Source organism: Ambystoma mexicanum, chromosome 6p (assembly GCF_040938575.1).
Source record: "Ambystoma mexicanum isolate Mex_15411 chromosome 6p, UKY_AmexF1_1, whole genome shotgun sequence".
Lineage (NCBI taxonomy): Eukaryota > Metazoa > Chordata > Amphibia > Caudata > Ambystomatidae > Ambystoma > Ambystoma mexicanum.
The window spans coordinates 1,478,638,529-1,478,661,213 of record NC_090935.1 but is presented as its reverse complement, the minus strand read 5'-3'; the positions used below and the strand labels follow the sequence as shown (position 1 = coordinate 1,478,661,213).

The window sequence follows — 22,685 nt, the reverse complement described above, 5'->3', positions numbered from 1 at the left end:
AACCCGTAAATAAGAAAAACTGTCTTACAGACATTTGTTCAGCCTCTGTTTTTAGACATAATAGACAAACTATGCCTCAACTCCCACGAAATATTGCAAAAGACAAATAAAACTCGAAGGTACCCACGTTTATCTACAATATGCCATGTGTATTTAGAAATGGATTGAAATTTTGTACCATATAGATCACGAAATGGCATATGTAAAAGGTGGCAATTGCTGGGTATTCGGGAAAAACACAGGGCCAATATGGCCGACATATAAACTGTGTGTTCGAATCAACTTTAGCAATAAGTCCCTTTTTTGTGTTTATATCCAAACTGTGTGGGTAGTCTCTCTTTCATGTTTCCTCTTTTAAATGTTTGGCTGACAATGAGGCAAACTGTTGTGAACAAGCGGCGAGTTGGCCGCGGAACGCGTGAACGCCTCAGCAAATTATTTGTTGCACTTGGGAGGACCCATGTATTTTGGTCGTTTGAATTTTAAAGGATTACCATGTGTTTGGTGAAGATTACAATTTTCCCTGTTAAAAAATAAAGGAAGGTTATTTTGGAAAACGAAGTGTGGACTTGGACGTAAACATTTTTTCCAATTTGGATTTGATTGGTGCTTTACCAACACTGTGGAGAGTGCAGCTCAAACTTTCTGGCATGAGAATGGCAGCATTTTGAACATATATATATATATATATATATATATACATATGTACATTCAGTAAAAAAACTTTGTTAAAGGGATGTTATACTTTACAGTGAAACCAAAAAACACTGCACATTCCCACATCATGGTAAGCTAAGCAACCATAACTGTCTGCACCACTGTGCACTGCTAACACTAACACCCAGGACAAGAAAGATGACATCACAAATGTCAAGCCACAAACCCACAAATCCTGCCACAAAGCTTTACATATATGTTACATGAACTTCAAATGGTGAATTTCTTTATGTGCCTTACTCTATGAATGTTGTTTGGGAATGTATTGAACAAGGACACATCATTTTTGCAGACAATTGGTTAGGCTGTGCACCCCCTTGACCACACTACGCACTTTCAGGACTACACCCCCTACTTGATATTTCATGGACCCCTCCCCCATTTCCTTTTATCCAATGTAAACCCATGTGTGCATACATGCACATGGGTTGTGATGCTACTATATAATGACCCAAATAATAATGCCCTCCAAGAGCGCTCAGGCAGGCCTTTGAGCCAAACATGCCATGGGAGTTTGGGTCTCTGTATGCACTAACCTGCACACACTCTCCACCAGAGACACTTAAGAACATAACATAGGAGCAATCTCTACCTTCCAGGACCATGTTTGCCCTCATCTTGTCTTCCAGCGCAACCTCGATTTGGTCTGCTTTCATTTTGGTTGCTTCTGCTGTACGGAGTGCTACTGCATTCGCCTCTAGCTGTGCATCATATTTAAACTGAAGTTGAGCCAGCTCTTGCGTCAGCCTCTTTAGTTTGTTTGCTCCAGAAGTAGCGATTTTCTATATATAGAGACACAAAACATTGCATACAGATTTACATGTGTACAGAGATATAAGCAAAATATATGTATAAACAATAACTCAGTAACGGTGACATACATTTACAGAGAGATAATAAATCATAGGCATATTCTGCTATGTAATGCCGTTTTCATTGTGACGCAAGTGAACAATTAGTGAGTAATGCAAGGGTAATGAACAACTACAGGGACAGAATACATGAAGAGAGCAGTGGGTGGAGGACGGTGCCACACGCTAGTACTCATAGATGGTTGTTGCTTTCTAATTCTAAGGAGTAGATAGTATGTCTATGTCTGAGAAATACAAGAAGTAACACAGGGTATCCCTGGCAAAGGAATCACATGCTCCTGGTTGGCAGTGGGTTAGTTTAAACACATAGCAATCTTCCTTCCATAAACCATTCATTTTGGGTGTATAACAAGTCTGGATTTATTACAGATCTTTGGTTGTTTACAAAGCCAACACATTTTATGTCATGGCTATATTTTATGATCATGTGATTAACCATAGTTTGAAAAAATGTTTCCCACTGAAAAGTCACTATCAGTTTAAAGACCTTATTTACCTCTATTAAATGTTCTTTCTTTTGGATTAGTCCTTTCTCCCACAGAGGTCTCATATTTCAAATATATCTTCCAGCGCCAACTGCTTTTGAAAATGTTTTCTGCAACAATGGGGCACCATGCAGATTTGCATTGGATTTACTCAACTCTGCCGAGCGTTCATGATGCCCAATTTGACATCAGCGGAAGCCTAAAGCACCTCATGACCTAGACAGGGTCTGCTTGGTAACAGCCCTGCAGCACGAGTCCAGGTGTAACCAACACAAAGCTCTCTGTCCTTCCTGCCGCCGGAGAGACGTAGTAGCTGAGAGCCATCTTCAGGGTTTGGCAGTGCAACCGCTCCCCCACTTTAGTTGGATGAGGCAGAGGGAAGAACTCCCAAAGGTTAATCTTCTGTGAGAGATGGAAATTCAGCATGACCTTGGGAAGAAAGTTCAGCCTTGCCATTCAGACACCTTCTCCTTAGGGAAAAGCAGGTACACAGGTTTAAACAAAAGAGCTTGGATCTCACTCACCCATCCAGCAGAAGTGATGGCCATCAGGAAGATCACCTTAAGGGTAAGCTAGCTCAAAGAACAACTATGAAGCGGACAAATAGAGCCACTATCAAAAAGGTTAACACAAGATTTAAATCTGATGCAGAAACAACAAACTTGCATGGAGGAAATTGTTACTCAATTGGCACTAAAAATTACATAACAGACAAAACAGTGGCCAGTTAACCCATCACAGTTTAATCTACAGGCCCATCCAGGCAAAAGAGAGATGAAACAGAACAGGAGCAGTCGGACAAATAAAAAGGTCCATGTTTTGGTTTCTCCACCAAAACGAAAGTCTGCACCAACTGCAGTCCTAGATTAACTTGGTGGCAGGTCTCCTGGCATTGAGAAGCACGATTGAGATGTCATTTGGAAAATTGCATTCCTAATATCTCAGCCTCAGTGTGGATGAGCATTAAGTTTGAGGCTAATGAGGCTTGGTGGAGAACCCAGGCCCCATCTGGAAGAGCAGGTCCAGCGTAGTCGGTAGGCAACAAAGAGGACAGATGGACATGTCCAGAAGTTTTGCATACCACATTCTTCAGGCCCAATACGGAGAAATTGGGATAATTCTGGATTCAATGTTCTACAGTCTTCTGAGAACAATCGGAAGGACTGGAACCAGCAGGAACACAGAGTAGAGTGAAGCTTCCCTCAACAATCAATGCATCCCATTGAGACCTAAGTGGGGTACATGTTCTTGATATTCTATCATATTGATAATGGAGGTCAAATGGTCCACCTGAAAGATTCTCCAAAGGTAAGAGATCTTGTCCAGATCGTACCTCCCATTCCTGGGAGGCAGACGCTCTCCTGGTCAAAGTATCTCCAACAACATTCACCATAGGGTTGAGGCTACCCTCAGCCTCGTCCTCTCCCTCTCTCATCTCTGAATGTCTGTCTGCTATCCAGGAGTGGTGTGCCGCCAATGACATCTGCCTTAATGCCAGTAAGACTGAGATTCCACTCATCAGCACACCCACTCCCTCCTTCCCTGCAGCTCTCTGGCCGGCCTCTCTTGACCCTCTTCCTGCCCCCACCTGCAAGGCTAAAAACCTTGGGGTCATCTTTGACTCCACACTCTCCTTCTCTCCTCACATCTCTGACGTCTCTAAGAAGTCACACTACCAGCTGCACCTCCTCAAAGGTATTCTTCCTTTCCTCTCCTTCCACCAGAAGCTCACTGTCTCCAGAGCCCTTGTTCTCTCTAGGCTGGACTACTGTAACAGCCTCTATCTAAAACTGACGGCCTCTACTCTCCGCCCTCTGCAACTTATCCAAAACAGGACTGCAAGACTTGTCCTTGGCCTCAAGCCCAGGGATCGTATCTCTCCATTGACTCCCAGTGGCTGCGAGGATTAAGTTCAAAACCCTCTGCATTGTCCACAAGGCCTTCTGGGGCCTGAGGCCGCAATACCTTCAACTCTGTCTTCCTAAATATCTTCCTTCTCGAGCTCTTCGCTCATCTACCTCCAACTTCCTCAGGGTCAGTCGCTTCTCCAAGCAACGAGTTGGCGGTAGATCTCTGTCCTCGGCTGGGGCCTCCCTCTGGAACAGCCTTCCTGCCTCCCTTAGACTTGAGGAGAACCATCTCTGGTTCCGGAAGCACCTTAAAACCTTCCTCTTTGCTTCTGCTTTCTCTCACCCTCTCCCCTGCTGAATTCCTGGCCGATACTGCACTGGTTACCTGGCCACCCTTCTGATCTCGGGCCCATGCCCCACCAGTTGCACACCTGCACTGCCTCCCTGGCAACCCTTGCACCTGGGGACTGTTTTCTGTATCCCCACAGTCCCCTTACCAGCACTTATGTCTGCACTTACCTTGCACTTGGCACAATCTTTTCCCTTTCCCCCTTCCCATAAACTTGCGCGATCTGAATGACACTGGGCATAGTAAGATCGCTGTCTGTCTTCCCGTGTTCCCCCTCCCACGTCTCGTCGCGCCTTAAAACACTTGTGTATAGATGCGTTATAAATGCCATATCATTTCATACTGGCAAGATGAGCAGCATCTGTGACCACTGTCAGTTGAGGCCAGCAATATCATAGAGGTTTTCCCCTCAGAAAATTGTCTTATTGGGCCCACCTTAGCTAGGTCTTGTGCTTCTGAAGGATCGACAAGTGGAAAGAGGCACCCAGGGAGGCCATTGACACAAGCATTTTGCAGACCTTGGGGATCTGGAGCATCTTGAACATGTCCTCGTACAGATGCAAATTCCTTAGCATTACATCCATGGTGGAACAAAGGCCTGTGTCCTTCTTTGGCTCCAAAAAAACAAAGGGCATACCAGAATCTTGCCATCTCTACATAAAGCACCACTTATAGGGCGCTCCTTGCAAGAGGTTTGCTATATTGCCTCTGCCTGAAGGAGAAGAATGGCAGCCAAGTGGGACAGAAAAGCAATAGCAGTGTGAGACGACCTGCAACACCCCTGTGTTGGATGTGCCGCACTGCTGCTCTCTGACATGCAGAGACAACCTCCTCCTCACTAAAGAAAAAGACTGGGGTAAAGGCCAACTGAGACGGATTTTGGTCCCAGTGCTGCAGAGAGGATAGTGGCTGAGACAATGCCATTGTTTTTTATTTATTTATTTTAATTTTTTTATTTTTTTATACAATTTATTACAAAATTTTAAAAAGAGAAAATAAACGATCACTACATCATCATTACAACTCAATTCATCAATTTCCAATCTGAATTCTCAAATTTAGTCCTTAATTTTTTTAAATTTTTTGTGTAGGTCCGAGGAATATGAAAAATTGGCCACAGAAGCAGTGAAGGAAATAAGTCAAACAGAAGAAACAAGAAGATGCACTATTTCATCAAGTTAATCGGGCTCAATGATCACCGGCAGTAGTGCGTTTCTCACATGTCCCAAGAAATAAATCTTAGCTTACATCAGTTTATTATTTGAGCCTTCAAATAGTGCAACCCACCATTCTTCGCTTCCTCAGGATGCTCATTTTCAATCTCTTTTCCGAAGTTTGATGACCTTTTGTCACATAAAGCTGGACAAAAGGCCACAAGATGTTTTAAGGTCTCTGTTGAATTTTTGCAAAGCCTGCAAGTTAGAACATTTGCTGCGATTTTATTCCCTTGTTTTAATATTTCCTTAGTTTCGAATTGGTTCAGCCTGAATCTCAGAAAGACATCACGAAAACTGTTATTATGTAGCTCGCAGGATTGTTATATGCTTTAGCTTCAGTCGGTACCAATTCCATACATTTATGTAGGGATCTTTGATGACATGTTTCAAGCCAGTCCCATTGCTAGAGCTTTGTCTGGACCTTATTAGGATTGGACCAAAAGGTTTCTTCAGTTGTGTTTAGAATTTCGAGAACAGACTTGCAGTTCTTTTCCCAGATGCTTTGAATTGATTGGGCATCCGTCACTAACCGCATTTTTGGTATTCAAAATTGCGATATGGAGTTAAGATCCGTTATTTTTCCATACAGTGATAGTGAGTTCACATAATTTTCGCTGTTATTGATATTAAGCCTAGTTCATATATAATGCATACCTTCGGGACTCCATTGGCAAGGTGTAGGATTTTTTTCCAGAATGAATATTCACACGTTTCCCACACCTTATATGTACAACCATAGGCTGTCTCCACCCCATGTATTAATGCTGGTACCACTTTAAGCTTATAGAAGTCTAGCACCGACTTTAGGGTAAATTTCCCGTATTTCTTATTAATTAACAGCCCCTAGGATCAGTTGTTTGCTTTTTGCCTTAGCAGCTCTTGACATCGGTTCGTCATTGATGTTAGCGCTTATTATGCCTCCAAGATATCTTATTTGGCTAGCTCTTTTTAGAGTGTCAGATCCTATTTTCCATTGAAAGTTCACCTTCCGAGCTCTCTTTTGGCCATGCAGATACTTTAATTCCATTATCTCGGTTTTTGTGGTATTTATGACCAGACCATTCGCTTTGATGTAAATATGCAGAGCTTTACATTTCCGCTGATGGCCAATCTCAGTTAAATCTGTAAAAAGAATATCATCTGCATATAACATCCACTCAATTTGGGTAGCATTCATTTTTGGCGAAAACGATTTTATGTTGTCAAAGGAAGTTCCCACATCTGCAATAAAGAAGTTGAATAGGACTGCACCCAAAGGGCATCCCTGTTTCACCCCGCGTTCTGTGTTTATTGCCCTCGACAGAGAACCTTTTCCATCAAGTCGAATTCTTATGTTGGTATCAGTATATAATTGCCTTATTGCACGAATGAGTTCTTCATGGCAGTTTTTGTCTTTCAGTTTCTTCCATAACAAATTACGATCCACCGCGTTGAAAGCATGTGCAGGATCCACAAAGGCTGCATAGATGCTTTCGTTCTTTTTTATTGCCTCCATTTTAAGTGAGTTAATCATGAATAAATTCATGTTACATCCAACACCTTTGATGAATCCTGTTTGTCTTATGTCGAATGCTCCTGAGTGTCTGATCCACGCTGTTAGTTGTTGCTGGTGCTGTGTTGCGAAGATCTTACCAACGACATCTAGGAGTGCAATTGATCTATAATTCGTTGGGTCTGATCGAATACCTTTTTTAAAAATCTGAACGATTACAGCACTCTTCCATGATGTCAGTATTTTTTTTCTTTGATGACAATGTTAAAGGCTGATTCAGAAAAGGTGTCCCACTCTTCAGGGTGTTGTTTTAACATATAATTTGTTAATCCATCAGGTCCGGAAGCCCTCGATGAATTTAATCTTTTGATGTTATCTAAGATGTCTAGCCTGTTAGTACTTATGTTCCATGGTAGATCCTCATCTAAGAATACTTGGTTAGTTCGGTCCTGGTTCTTGAATAATTCTGTGTAGTTTTCAATCCATTGGGCTTCACTAACCATGTTACTTATTAGGGCCTGTTGTTGTGCTTCTGTGTTATTTATTAACGCCCAAAAATCTCTTGTTGTTTTCTTTGATATACATTGTTGCATTATCTCTGCATCTTTTAGGTACATTAACCTTTTGTGGGATTTTATCCAGTTATTATATGACCTCTTAAGTTTCAGCACCTCACTTTGATTATTTTCAGTTGCGTGGCTTTTCAGTAGATGTATGTTCCGCCACAGTTCGCGTTTTTTACTCATGATTTATGGGTCAAATTTATGTTGTGGTTTGAAGTTAGATTTCCCATTGAATGTCTTTACTTCTCTGTATTGCTCCAGAAATGGTAAATAGTCCATGGCTCTGTCGTGTTCAACTCGTCTTGTCAGTTCTGTTATCTTTAGGATGTTAAGCCTCAAGCGATTACGGCTAGGGTCAATTTCAAGCCTGTGATCAAATGTGTCTTTTTCTTTACCGCATAGTTGTTTTCTTATCCCTATGTTTACCAAATCATGATCGCTATGTAACATTTTGCGAACCTTCAGATATAATATCTTTTCAGCTAACGGATTGGAGACAAACACATAATCCAACACAGAGTTTTGGTTGTTTCTTCTCCAAGTTGGATTCGGAGGAATGTCCCCAGGTGTAAACCCATTAAATCTCTGTAGTTCTCTCATGTTCAATTCCTCCTGTATGTGAGTTGCAATTTTTTTTTTTTTGCAGAAAGTTGTTCCACCTTTTTAGAGGAAGTGTTTCCAGAGAGTAATGCTACAAGGTCCAAATTCCAGTCTCCACAAACAATAATATTAGGCATTTCCGCTGCTGACATTATTTCATCAATAACTTCACACAACATGTCTGCAAAAGCCCAGGTTCCAGTTGCTTTGGGTTGCCCATCAATGTTTATTATGTGTAGTCTCTGTTCAAGACCTTTATCCTTTTCCACCGGGTCTATTGCTAGTACCTGGATGTATGCTGATTTGTTGCAGGAGTCTTCAATCCGATATCTGCTCCTTTTATGTACTAAAGTTAGCAAACCAGACATCGGTCTTCCCTTTTGATGCCTAATCGCTGGGTTCATGGCTATTTCATAATCATCAACGATTGGTTGCTCGGAAAGCCACGTTTCCTGTAGGCAAAGTATATCCACATACAAAATTTCCATGGGTTGATCTTGAAAGAGATGGAGAAAGCCTCTTGTGTTCCAGGATCCGACTTTTTACTCCTCATTTCTTGGCTGCTTTGGGCATTAACTCGATTTGTTTGTGATCAGAGCACTTGCCAACCTGTTTGTGTTTCATTGGCAAATTCCACTGTTTTGATGTCACTCGAGACTACTGATCTCAAATCAGGAATATGTTGGAACAAACCAATTACATTATTCCTATTCAGGATTAGTCCATCGTTCGAGCAGTAACTCCTTTCCAATTTGATGTAATAGTTTGGTTTTATCTTTTTCTTATCATCCTTTTCAGATTTTCTTTGTTGATTCAATTTATTCGAGTCCACTCTCCACGTTTCTCCGTCCGACTTGGATCGTTCCATTCACTAGGTTTGGTAGTTTGATTTAACAACAGATGTTTTGTCACACTGGTTGAATCGGTTTCTTCTCACATATCCATCCTTGATTTTGTCCCATTCTCACGTGATTCAACTCGCCCACCCACGGCTTTTCCAAGCCCATTTGGTCTTCTTTCTTCCATTGTTAGGAATCTTGGAATATCATCTGTTTCGTCGTATTTAGGATCTACAGAATCGTGGTTAGGTGAAGTCACCAATTCAATTGGTCCTACCGGACGTCCTTTTTTCTGGTTCATTGGCTGCTTTAGATTTAGGTTCTCAGCCAGTTTATTATCATTCGTCTCTTTAGAGCTTGTCAGTGGTTCATTTTGTGGTGCTAGCAGCTCCTCAGCTCTGCTGACGTCTTCGTCACTTATCTCATAAATTGATAAGTTCATTAGTTCTGCTGAAAGATCCTTAGTGTTCTTTGGGGCTGACGTAGATGCTCTCTCATTTTCAGTTGAATGGGTCACTAGATTCACCTTTCCACAAGTAGTCTGAACCCCTTTTGTCAACGCCAACGTCATAACCATCAGATTTAAAGATTTTATGTTTCTTAGGAATTTCCTAGAGCCATTTCCATTCGTTTGTTTCTGACATGTCAGATTTTTGACCTTTTTTTACACTTCCCTGCTTTGATTGAGAACCGAGCAAACCTTGTGACAAATGCTGCGCTTTATTTTCAAAAATCGGATAACTACCAGCATGTTTATTTGTCCCATCTTTTATGATATCTTGGTCTACAGGCATTAGTATGTTTTCAGATGTCGATGGCTGGGTTTCAACACACACAAATTCTGTTGCTTTAGGAAGTGCTGCAATTTCGTTTGTTGGTAGTTTTAGTAACTCACCTGCCGATGAGGCTGCTGCGCCACTACACTGTGTGTTCAGATCACGTAGTTGTGATTTGTCAGTTATTACTGGTTGGTTGCCTAATAGGAGTGAATTTGTTTCGACTAGAATCTCTTTTTCTATGATGGGGTCCAAACGTCTCCTCTTTGATGTACCAGTTGTTGGACAATTCACACTTCCTCTGGGTTGAATTGAACACGATGTCTCTTGAATATTTTCTCCATATTTTATTAAGTTAGACTCAATGTTGTTGTCACTTGTGGGATTTGAGTTTCTGACCATTCGCTCGTTCTGAAAATTCCTATTAAGTAAAGTCAGGTCAAGCAGCAGTTGGTCCGCTACTGCCAGTGAGGACCGCTTGTTATCATAGATCATCACTTCATCAAGAATCCCATTCGGTGCTGCTTCCTTTAGTGGGCAGAAATGATCAATGTGGTCTGACGGGCCGCATTCATTTATGGGTGCTTTTCAGTCTGCAGAATTTAGGCCATCAAAGATATCACCAAGAGCTATTTGTTCATCTGATGGGCCAAAGACATTGTCTTTCCCCCAGATCTGTTTGGCTCCCTTCACATTCTCCATAAAAAGATCAGTGGCGCCACCACACATAGCACCGCCATGCACAACCAGCTCGCGTTTAGGAGGCTGCCTGACTTCCACAGGCAGATGGGTTACGGGCTGAGTCTGTTGTTCCACTTCACCATCAAAAGTCTCCCCTGCCCTGCTGCCCCCCACCCCTTGCGTTGTGCTATCGAATAACCCTCCTTGGTTCCCCATAACGTGTTCTCTCTGAAGGGGAACATCAATTGACTCCACTGGGCTTTCCATGCTTTACCTCGGGAGCACATGCATCGCAGCCCCCGACAAAGCCAGGTCCGCTAGGCTGCACATCTCCACAACTGGAGCACTGGGAGAGCATGCTGAGTCTCGAGCGATTTCCGGCTGTACCACACAGCAAGAATCCACTGACTCACCATCCGCTCACACCTCAGGAGACCCCTCCCCCTGGCACATAGTCTCTTGGTCAGCACCATGCTTTGCCTCACAGCTCGAGGTGAAACCCGGGATCATCTTACCAAGTCCAACGGCTCCAGCCTCCTCAACCACAGGTGTATGTGTGTGTGAATGATCTTGGGGGTTTGAATTGACATTTTTTCGAGGAATTGCTTTTGTCAACTCACTTGGACCACGGCTGCTGGCATTATATGACAAACGCCGCGTTGGGTCAGAGGGAAATGAGGGGGGCAGTTCTTGGTTAAACAGATCGCTGGGCTTGCCCTGCACGGCCTGCTCCTCGATCGTAGAATTACAGCATCTATGATGAAGACGCATCTGCGGGTAGGAGGCAGCAGCTATTTGAGGGATCTCACATGAGGAGGACACAGTGTTATAGACGAACATTGTTATTGAAGGGGGGGCCGTGGGCAGGAAGTTGTCCGGCACAGCTGGGACAGGTAGTAGCAGTGTTCAGGATCACAATAGTGTTCTTCCCTTCTTGCCTCCTCACCCCGCCTCACCCTACGAACACCACCAACAAACTCTACGCACTCCGCAACGTTCCGTGTCCGGGTGCAATGTGATGTAGAGAGCTCCACCTCCAATCCAGGTTAGGGTAGTAGAAAGACTTACGTTGCTGCAGCTCCTCCGGATAACCAACACCACCAACACACTCTACACACTCCGCTGCCATTGTTCTGTGCTCCCTGCTTCTCCTCCAATCCAGGTTAGGGTAGTAGAAAGACTCATGTTGCTGCAGCTCCTCAGGGTAACCAACACCACAAACACACTCTACGCACTCTGCTGCCATTGTTCTGTGCTCCCTGCTTCTCCTGTGGCGGGAAAAGCACAACTTGGACTGCTTTCTGGTGAGTGCCTAAGCCGTGCCATGGTGGTCAAAGGGGGAACAATTAAGAATCCCTGGAGGGAGTGGAGGCAGGCTGTTGCTGACTGGCTCAACCAAGGGATTTGGTTGGGCCGCAGTGGTTTAAACTGTTCTAAAGTCTCATTCGCATGGGCCCCAAAAAGGTTGATACCAGTGATGGGCAGAATGAAAAATCCAGTGCCATTAATTCTTTCTTCATCAGCCTGATTTGCAGACATACATCGCATGCATTTGATTTCCGTGGCCCATGTCTTGCTCCATTTCTTTGTTGATTGTGCGTTTTGTCATGTTTAAGCGCCCCTATGCCTCTGGGCGCCATAGAAATACTTTAAATAAATAAAAACAAGATCGGCATGATATGCCAACACAGACAAAGCTACAACTGACAGCACACTGCACATCCCGTCTTGCAAAACCACCCCTACCTGGACAACTTTCAAGACACTCACCATGGAAGATCTCACTGATACCCTAGCACCCACCCCTCAGGGCCACATGATGCGTGGATGAAATCTGCACTGCCTCCGTACTTAACACCCTTCCTACTGAAGCACTCCTGTCTTACTTGACAATCATCAACAGCTCCTTAACGCACGGCACCATCTCCTCTCGACTCTTGACCAGGGGGTGGACTGGGAACCAAAAGAGGCCCTGGAAATGATGTTCTAAGCGGCCCTATATTACACATTTTCAGCAAGTCCAACCCTTTTCCTATGGGAACATTTGGAAATATCACACAAAAGAGGCCCTGTGTGCAAAGGACTACCAGGAAATCTCCAGAGCTCCCTATAGGCCAGTCCACCCCGGCTCTTGACCCTCAAGACTGGACAAATCCTCCTGCTTCTCAACAAACCAACCCTGAACCCGGATGATCTCAGCAACTACTCATCTTCCCTTCCTAGGTAAAATCACTGAGAAAGCAGTAGCCAAGCAACTCCTCCGGCACATTGAAGCCAACATCCTCCCTCAGTACTACCAATCTGGTTTCAGGCTTAGATGCAGCACATAAACGGCAACCATCAAGGTGATCGACAATTCCCTTAAAATCGTTGATGATGGCCATCCTTGCCTCCTGGTTCTCCTTGACCTCTCAGCAGCAGTTGACACAGTAGAACACCAGACACTCACCAACAATTATTTTCGCTATATGGGTATCAGTGCGATTGTCCTCAGCTGGTTCAAATCGTACCTTGTTAATGTCCATCAGTTTGGAATAATGGATTACTCCAGACCACCAACTCTACCCATCACCCGCAAGGATTCATCCTCTCCCCCATGATCTTCGAAATTTAAATGGAACTACTTGGTACCCTTGTTGTTCCATACAGCATCCACATCCACCAATACACAGATGATAGACAGCTTTACCTTAGGATTTCCTCTGTTGAAGATATCCACAGGCTGAGGCCTGCCTTTCATTGATCGAATCGCGGATGTCCAGCGCTTACCTAAAGCTCAGCCCCTTCAAAACTGAATTCCTACTCCTTACCAACAACACTGACAACTAGACCTGGCTCTCTGCTATGCTCCTTGAGGGTTTCACACCGCAGCTGACTACCTGTACAATATCCCTTGGGTTTCACATCAACAGGCCCCTCTCCTTCAAACAGCACACAGCGTGAAAAAAGCAAACAGTTTGGTACCAGCATTCTCTCCTGTGGAAAATCAAGCCCATTATCCAAGAAAACAACTTCATATCTGCTGTCGAAGCCTTGGTCATCCCCACCTGGATGGTCGCAATGCCTTTTTGGAAGGCCTTCCGTTGACTACCCTAGCACCCCTGCAATGTGTCCCGCATGCTACCGCACGACTCATCAAGGACTCCACAAATTCGACCACATCACCCAGACCCTCAATGAACTGCACTGGACCACACTGCAAGCACATATCATCTTTAAATCCTGCTACATCATTTACAAGGCTGTCACCCTAAAGTCCCCAAGCTACCTCACTGAGAAACTCTGCATCCCTGGAGGATTATGATCCATCAGAATTAAGGACATGTGCAGACTTGAACTCTGCTGGTACAGGAAGGAAAGAACCAGAAGACATGCCTTCTCTGTCAATACCCAAAGACTCTGGTACCTCCTACTCGTCAACATCAGACTCGCCCCATTATTTCTACAGTTCAGGAAGAAGCTCAAGACCCTCCTCTTAAAGGAATGGTTATGCGACAACACCTAGTTCCACACAACCTCCACTCCCACCCTACTGGGTGATCTGATCCTCATTGGTTCCTCCACTTATTGCTTGTAGATCCAGTGCTGACAAATTTCCCACCTTCCCCCTCTGATTTTTCCTCCTCACTTCCTTGTTTCTCTGCTCCTCTCACCATGTGTTCCTCTTTATGATTACAAAGTATTCCATTGCTTCTCAAAGCTAGGCCACAACTCAATAAATACCCTAATAACAAGAATAAGCTTATCATGGATGTCAGAGTCAAACCCAGATGTCCACACCAATAAATGTTTGCCAATGACATACCCCGAACGCATGTCACTAGCTACACAGGCTGTCTTGTTCATACCTGACTGAAGGATTTGACAGGCAGCTTCCTTCCCATCATTGACATGGGAGGTAAATACCTCCTTCATCCCTGGCACAGGGAGATTATCTGAACGTCAGAGATTAGACTGCAAAAGTAGTGCATGTACTTGACCAGGGCAAAGGTGGTGTGCACAACCATCAAAGTCAGGTTGCCTGAAGCAAACACCTTGCGACCAAAAGCATTCAACATTAGGTCTCCCTGTTGACTGCAAAATTGAGAAAGTGGCTTGGGACAAACAGCGGAAACCTGAATCACTGGCATTCAGCATTGGGATGCATGCACAAAAAGCCTGGATCCTTGGAGGCTGGACAATGTTTTATTGGATTGTCTCAGTCCAGGGGTTGGAGCCGGTCTCATTCCTGCTGCTATCGCCGGTATAGCAACTGCCAATTAAATAGGAAAAGATTCTCTTTTGGGGGACCTAATACAGGATGTCCATCAGGCTAAGCAGACCACTGCTTTTGTTGACACTGTCAAACCCAAACTGTCAAGGACCTGAGAAATAGTCCACTAAAAGGATGCATCTGGCTGGTCATGAGCAGGGGCCTGTATGAAATTCAGATCCGGGACGGCTAGAGACCACAGGCAAACCAAATATCAGAAGCCAGTTCGGGAATGACTACAGTAAGGACTATATTTAAGTCATCAACATCTTTGGGGAAGTATTTCGCCTCTCATGAAGACAAGGGCTCCATCAAAAAGGGATCTTATCACCCTTATCAACACAAATGTGCCCCATTTTTGCCAATAAATCATGCCCCAAGAGTCAGAATAAATTTCAATGAGGACACTAAAAGATGGAACTGCACACCACTTGAGGGGAACAATCCCCAATATTGGCAGTGGAACTGATCCTGTTGGCATGCAGTTGTAGTCAGAAGAGGTGGACTTTTCCGGCTTCTCCAAGCACGCTGGGCCTTAGTTCCCCAGCGAGCTCCAGGCCTGAAACCACTGGCACCAGTGCTTGGTGAAGATGTCTATCATCACCAAGCACATCTCCAGGGTGGAGGAACTAAAGAGCTGGCTGAAAGCAATATGTTATGTGCTGAAGAAGAGAACTCTAGCAGTGTCTTCTACAATGTCTTGTCCTTATAGTCTCCATCTGCAGTGAGGGGGCTCCTTATCATTCTTGGTTGCCCAACTCCTCTTGGGAGGTGGAGGAGAATCTGAATCCAGAGGCTTTGATAGAGTGCACTCCCAGACATTGTAGAGAAAGGGCTAAAGATGTGCAGCATGTTCCAGGAGCTGCATAAGGTGCATGGATTGACACAAACCATATTTATCTGTAATGCAATCCTCCCCAGGGCAGTAAATGCACACCCTGTGGGTGGTCTGAAACAGGCATCTTCTGTGCACAATCCCTCCAGGGATTGAAACTCACATCACCTTCAGATTAAGCATGACACACTTTGAAAGAACTGCCATTCACAAGGAGCATATTGAGTGAGCAGAATAAAGGAACTGAGGTCATGTGAGCCAGTAGCTCTATATATTCTGCCCCTGGAATCAGGTCAGGCATCATGGGCATGAAACAGAGGCAAGCGGAGGTGACACAGAGCCACATGGAGGGTGAACATGTTTCAGAAAGCATCTGGTGCTGTAAGACACATATCTAAGATGTGGAATCCATGGTCAGAATCTAATATGATTCTATTTTACAGGCTCCTCTATATTAGTAAGAGGAGTGAACAGGTCAGGGTGAATGTTTTGATAGTCTGCATGTGTAGTCCTTTTGATTGTCTCACATAGCTACCAAAGAGAGGATGAGATTATTTGTGTTGCAGTCTAGACATTTGTGTCAGCAACATACAGAGATAAATCCTTTTGACTGAACACTGTACAAGATATGTGAACTTCAAAATACAACATAAATTGAAATGTCGGTTGCAATGTCCTGGCCGTAAAGTAGGAATCCACGGAACACAGATACACCAGGAGTCAGGTTCACACAGGTTATGTGGAAAGTAAGGTTGAGGCACACCTGCCACGGCAGATCAAACTAAAAGATTGATTTACTAAAGCAACAGACAATGCCAGGATAGGGAAAGCCAACCAGTTAATCAACTATCTAGAAGAATCTGCTGTCCAGAAGTAATGTACCTACTCTTCAATTCATGTGTTTTGAGTGTTCACACACACCCAGCACAGTGTACAACACAGTCAATCACAGTTTCAGGGAGTTTTAATATAGCCCCGCACACTTCTTGATCCTCGGTTCAGATCTGGTGCTCTAATTGCTTGGTACTGCTGCAGCAAATGAAGCACCACCATGTGGGACAGATCAAAAAGGGGAACATAAACAAGCAACATGAAAAGGTAATAAAACATCCAGCATACAAGACCCCAGGCACAGGCCTTCCGACAGACCAGACACTTTTTCCTCCCTTGGTCGTCATTGCTTTTCTGTGCCTTGGTAGGCCATACCTTCTGGGATGGTGAGATGGCCTCCGGCAGTGCTTTCAGTCCTTTTGCCATCAAAGTTTTTACAGTCTTGGTTTGTAGTCCCCCCTCATTACGTAGGAGTCTTTTGGATGCCATACTCTTGGAAACATAGATAATAATTCCTCCACCTAGTTGGCTTTTCTCCCCCTCCCTGCTGCAGTTCTTACAATACTCCGAAGTTTGAGCTGATGGTCTTGGCTCCCAGGGTCCTTCCACATGGCCTTACATCCAACACTGTTTGTAGGGAACCTGCTAGTCTTTGTGACCAGGTATGCAGCAGGCCCCCTGCCACAGACAGGGTTCTTAACGTGGCCTTATTAAGTCTTTGGCTCCATGAAAGCCTTGCTCTGTCTGACTCTGCTTGCAGGTAATCCTCCTGCTCCTGCCTCTGCTCCTCTCTCAAAGACAGTACTCTCACACTGGAATGCTGTCCTCTTCTCCACAAAGTCAGGAGATTTCTATCATGTTTTATTCATTGAAACATTGGGTGATTCTGGCAGTACGGGGCTTTTATTCATGGGCCTCTCCCTTCTTAGGATTCTGTGTTTCCATTGACCCTGGCACAGAGTTCCAACAACTTTACTTGCACGCCCTCCACCTCATCATCTCCTGGTGTGGTGAGTTGTTTATTGTTTTAGTTCAACCCTTGTATGGCTCTGCCATGTAAAAGTCAGGCAGGGGAATCATGGTGGCTCAACAAGCCAGCATTCCAACTGCCAGGTTTGTGGGGAATTAGCCCCACTGCTTGTGAGCCTGCATAATCAAGTGTAAGCAGCAGTTGGTGTTTGTAGGCCAAGATCTAGGACCCACTCTCTGTCTCTGCCCCAATTTGTGATCCATGTTGTGTTTTGTGGAACCTGGAAGACTTAGAGAGTAGTCCATGCTCACACAAGTGACCCGTAAATAGCTGGGTGTCTGTTTTTTGGACCTTTTATTTCTTGTTACTATTATTGGTTTTCCTGTGCTACTACTTAAGTAACACATTTATCTCTAGGTCAATTGATGGTCTGTTTCTGGCCTGAACGGGATCTGACCTATTCTGTCAGCTGATTGAGGACTCAGGAAGTGAGGATTCCTCACTTACGCCCTCCAGGGACACACCACAGAGCCGGTAGCTCCACTCTCCACTCTAATCCAGAAAAGGCTGTTTGGAGGTGTTTTGAAGGCAGTTGGGAGCTTGGAGCTTCTCAGTGCTCTTAGAGCACACTATCCTGGAACTCCTCAAGTCATAATTATAGCGAAGAACAAATTACTTACCCTGGTAATTTTCTTTCTACTGGATGCTCCTCCCATGGATTGCTCATCTTTGATATACCGATATCCTGCTTGCAGCTTCAGAAATATTTAGACAGCAGATTGTGCCATGCGTTGTCGAGTCCAGGTCCCTTGGTGGCTTCCATCCCGCACTCGGACGTGAAGTCGATGTTCGTATAAATAGCATGCACTGCGACCGTTACCTTAGTTGAAATTCTTCCCCTCTTCTTACACAGGCAATTTGAAGATTAAAAAACCCCCAGGCATTGAAAGAGAGGAAGGTCTAGTTTAGCTAAATTCACCCGCAGTCAGAGCGGTAGGTTGGGAGTGCAATGAGGAATCCGTGGGAGGAACATCCAGTAGAAAGAACACCAGGGGTAAGTAATGTGTTCTTCTAATCGATTGTGTCCTCCCACGGATTCCTGATCTTTAGACTCCCAAAACAGTTTGTAAATGGATGTGGGACTAAAGAAATGTGTTATAGGTTCATGCTGTGAAGAACAACTGTCCAAAATCTACCATCCTGTCCTGACAAGGATTCTGGGCACTAATGCTTTGAGAAGGTGTGTAATGAAGATCAGGTTGTGGCATTACATATATCCTGCACAGAACTCCTGTTTGTAGGGCTGAAGTAGTTGCCACCGCCCTGGTAGAATGTGCCCTTACATTATCAGGGAAAACCTTCCCGGCTAAGGAATAGAATTCTGCTGACATGCACAGAATTATCCATTGTGACAAAGTTTGTTTGGTCACGGCCTAACCTAATCTATGTCCAGAATAACTGATAAAAAGTTGATTGTCGTGTCTAATGTTAACTAGTCTGCTTATGTCGAAGCTTAAAGCACTTAGGCTCTAATCAATGTAACCTTTCTTCATCCTTGGAAGAATGAGGAGGTGGGTAAAAAGCCAATAAAACTATTTTCTATGGTAGGTGAAACTTGGACACCACCTTGGAAAGGAAAGAGGGGCGAACTCTCAAAACAACCTTCTCTTTTGAAAATATGGTGAAGGGCGTTGTGCACGATAATGCCTGAAGCTCATTCACCCTGAAGGCAGAAGTGATTGCCACCAGAAAAATAGTTTTTAGAGTCAATAACCTAAGCGGACAGGAATGAAGAGGCTCAAATGGAGCTCCATTAGGAAATGTAAGACCAAGTTAAGATCCCAAGCCAGAACTATGAAAGGAACTGGTGGAAAGATATGTGTTAGCTCTTATGGAACTGTATAACAACAGGGACCTTAAAGTAAGAGCCTTGTTCTGGCATGCGCTTGAAAATAGATAGTGCTGGCCGGTAACTTTTGGCAGTAGACACCTGTAGCCCTTCTTGTGCCAGGTGTAAAAGAAAAGATAATACAGTAGGAGTGTCACAAGTGAAAGGATCAATTTATTTAGCTCTACACCAGCTGCAAAATGTGTTCCAACGATAGATGTATAGAGCTTTGTTGCTGGCCTCCTAGCCGAAAGCAACGCCTCAATTACGTCTTCCGGGAGATTGCAGTCTTTGAATCTCAACCTCTCAGATACCAGGCGTGAAGGTTCAGAGTTTGGATTTCTGTATGGAGGTGACAGCCTCCCTCTTGTGAGGGCAGATCTGCTCTCTGGAGAAGAAGTTCCATGTTCCAGGTCATCCTGGCCCAATCCAGAGCAATCAGGATCATGGCATTCCCGAACGTTCTCAACATCCTGATGACAAGGAAGTGCTTCCCTTTTAGAGACAGCGCAAAGGCCATCAGGGCCAACCTGATCACCCGCAACGCAAACCTGTGGATATGGCACCAGTTCTCCATTGGTGACCCAAGGCTGGTTACCTGGAGATTCCTGCAGTGAGCGCCCCAACCCTTCAGGGATGCATCCGTGACCAACTGGGCATGGGGCCATGAAGGTCAAAAGGCGTCCCCATCCTCATTTTTTCCCCTGTTGGGCCACCAAGACAGGAAAATCTCGACCATTTAGCTAGACACTGATGACTCTTTCTTCGGAGGGGAAAAGCTTTCCCTACCCATGTGTCCAGGACTGCTCAGATGAACTGGAGCTTCTACATTGGTGTGATGTAGGACTTCTGATGTGATGTAGCAGTGACCAGGTGTCCTCAAGCTGAGTCGATTATTGCTCTGGCAACCTGATTGGGATCTTCCAGTCATCCAGGTACAGGAATACTTGGACACCGAATCTTCTGAGATGTGCCACTACCACTGCCATCAGCTTGGTGAAGACTCTTGGCGCGGAAGTTAGCCCAAACAGGTGCACCTTGAATTGGTAATGAGTGTCCCCTATGACCAATTTTAGGAAACGACTGTGCTTCCGATGGATAGCTAGATGAACATAAGTGCCCTGAAGATGCAACGACACCAACCATTCCTCAAGTTGCACAGCCTGACAAATTTCTTTCAACATCACTGCTTGGAACTTGTCTTTCCTCAAGAACTTGCTCAAGGCCCTGATGTTCAAAATGGGATGGAGTCCTCCTTCTATCTTGGGTACCAGAAAATAATAGGAATACCAGCCCAATCCTCTCTGCTCGGGTGGCATGTCTTCCACGACATACTTCAATAACAGGGCTTGCAGTTCTTCTTGGAGCTCCTGTTCCTGTTGTTGGTGAGGGGGAGACAATCTTTCAAGCGGTCTGCTTAAAAATGGAAGACAGTACCCCGTGAATAGAAACCTAAAGATTGTTTAGGCGGTTACTGTTGTACTGTACTGTTATATATAGAGAAGGGCTGGGGGAATGATGCTTGATCACAGGAAAGCAGCATAGCAAGCTACATTGGGTATACGTAGAGTGAACCAAAGACGGGCACAGTCTGAAAAAAGTGTGCACTCACCAACAATATCGGAGACTATGGCATGCCAATCAGACCAAAGTGTAACGTATGTAGAAACACTCGTGCTGGAGGTGAAAAACACTGCAGATACTCAACCATAACATGGATGTACTTATCGCCAAAGAGGAAGCATCACAGCTATGTAAACAGATAATTTAAATGAAAAAGCAAGCTGGAAATGTTGAAGATATAGCTTAGAAGACAGAAAGACAAATCAAAGTAATGAAAAAGAACTGGAAACCGCAAAAGCAAAGGCGCAGGATTTGGAAGAGATTGTGGCAAAATATTGGGATCTTGGTGATTCCCAAAGCAGCAGACCAGGGCTCTGTAGAGCTATTTATGGAAAAACATCTCCCAGGAATAGTGGGTTAGCCAATTCTTTTCAAGTAACGTATTGGTTGAAAGAGCTCACTGATTGCTGGTTTCTGAGACCAGCACCAGCATTGGTCCACAGACCTATAACTGAGCATTTTTCTAACTACTGTGACTAAGATCTCATTCTTAAGGGTGCCAGAAAGAAAGGTTTTTCACAATTCAAAGATCACTATCTTTTCCGTTTTTAGTTCAGCAGTTCTGGCAGCAAGAAAATCCTTTCAAGATTCAAACCGAAGGATCAGACTGCATGAGTACAATATTAACCAGGTTTTCCATCAGAATTAAAGAACATGCGTAAGGAAAAACTAATTTCTAATTCTGAGGAGGCATATGTTGATATGCATTTTACAGTTATGCACTGATATATGCTGCATTGATGGACAGATGGTACAATAATCACTCCAAGCCGTCCTTGGCCCCAGGTTAGTTCTAGAGATATTTCACCCTAAGTATGCCAATTGCTATATGAGCTGTGATTGTAAAAAGGCCCTCATCTCTCCAATCTCCCTCGGGGACTTCCTAACTTTCCCTATTCTACCAGTTGTTACTGATCTAACGGGAATGGGGGCATCAAGCCTTGCAGAAACCTGCTAGATTTGATGTTTCCTCTCACACTCACTCTTTTCTCTCCCTTGTCTTCTCCTCCCTTTACTCTCCCACTCTACTCCATCCACCTTTAGTCACTCCGTGTCCTGTCCCTTTGATGTATTTCACACTTTCTATGTCTCGCCCTTGTCAATCCTTTGATGTTGCTACTCCCACCTCTTTGCTATTACTCCTTCGTCCGCACTATTACCACTCCTCCCTCCAACTACTACTCTGTTCTCCAACTACTAATACTCCATCCCCCACAATACTACACCCTCCTTCCAAATATTACTTCTCCCCATCCACACTACTAAACCCTCCAACTACTACTATTCCTTCCCCCACATTGCTACTTCTGCCTCCCTCCAACTACTACTACGTCCTCCTACGCAATGCTACTCCCTCCAACTACCACTCAGGCGCCCTCCTTTCACCCAGTATTGCACACTTCACACTGACTATCCTGACCACACCTGCATCACTACCATGCAATTTCTCACTTCCACTCACTAGCCAACACCTCACCTTCTCCAGAAATCACCTCCACAATTCATCCCTTCTACCTGCATTCTGGTGGTCTCTAGGCTGTCCACCTCCTCTTCCACTGACCACACCTGAATAACCTGCACTTCATGCTTCTTGTTGCCACCTTATATTTCCCCTCCTCTGTTGCTATTGGGTCTCTTCCCCTGGCCAATCTGGTACGGTTGTCCCCACCTGGGGCGGGTTAAAGATCTGGAAAGTCATAAGTAGCCGGCAAAGCCCTGCCAACTTTTTCCACTGCCCTGGACAGCAATAGTTTATGCTTGTTTTCTGGGGGAACGATTTTGGGTGCCCTTGGGGTAAATTGTATGGGGGTGGGCTCATGGTTCTACCATCTTAGTCCCTGGTGG

The 22,685-nt window shown here is 44.5% G+C and overlaps 1 protein-coding gene across 1 annotated transcript in view; it reads right to left on the bottom strand.

Annotated features, from left to right (window-relative positions):
* Positions 1-22,685, bottom strand: part of LOC138511068 (uncharacterized) — a 3,073,423-nt gene that overhangs the window by 275,736 nt on the left and 2,775,002 nt on the right. The window contains exon 19 of the mRNA XM_069626568.1: positions 1,310-1,499. Within this exon, the coding sequence (XP_069482669.1) occupies positions 1,310-1,499 (190 nt within the window). The remainder of the gene's footprint in view (positions 1-1,309; positions 1,500-22,685) is intronic.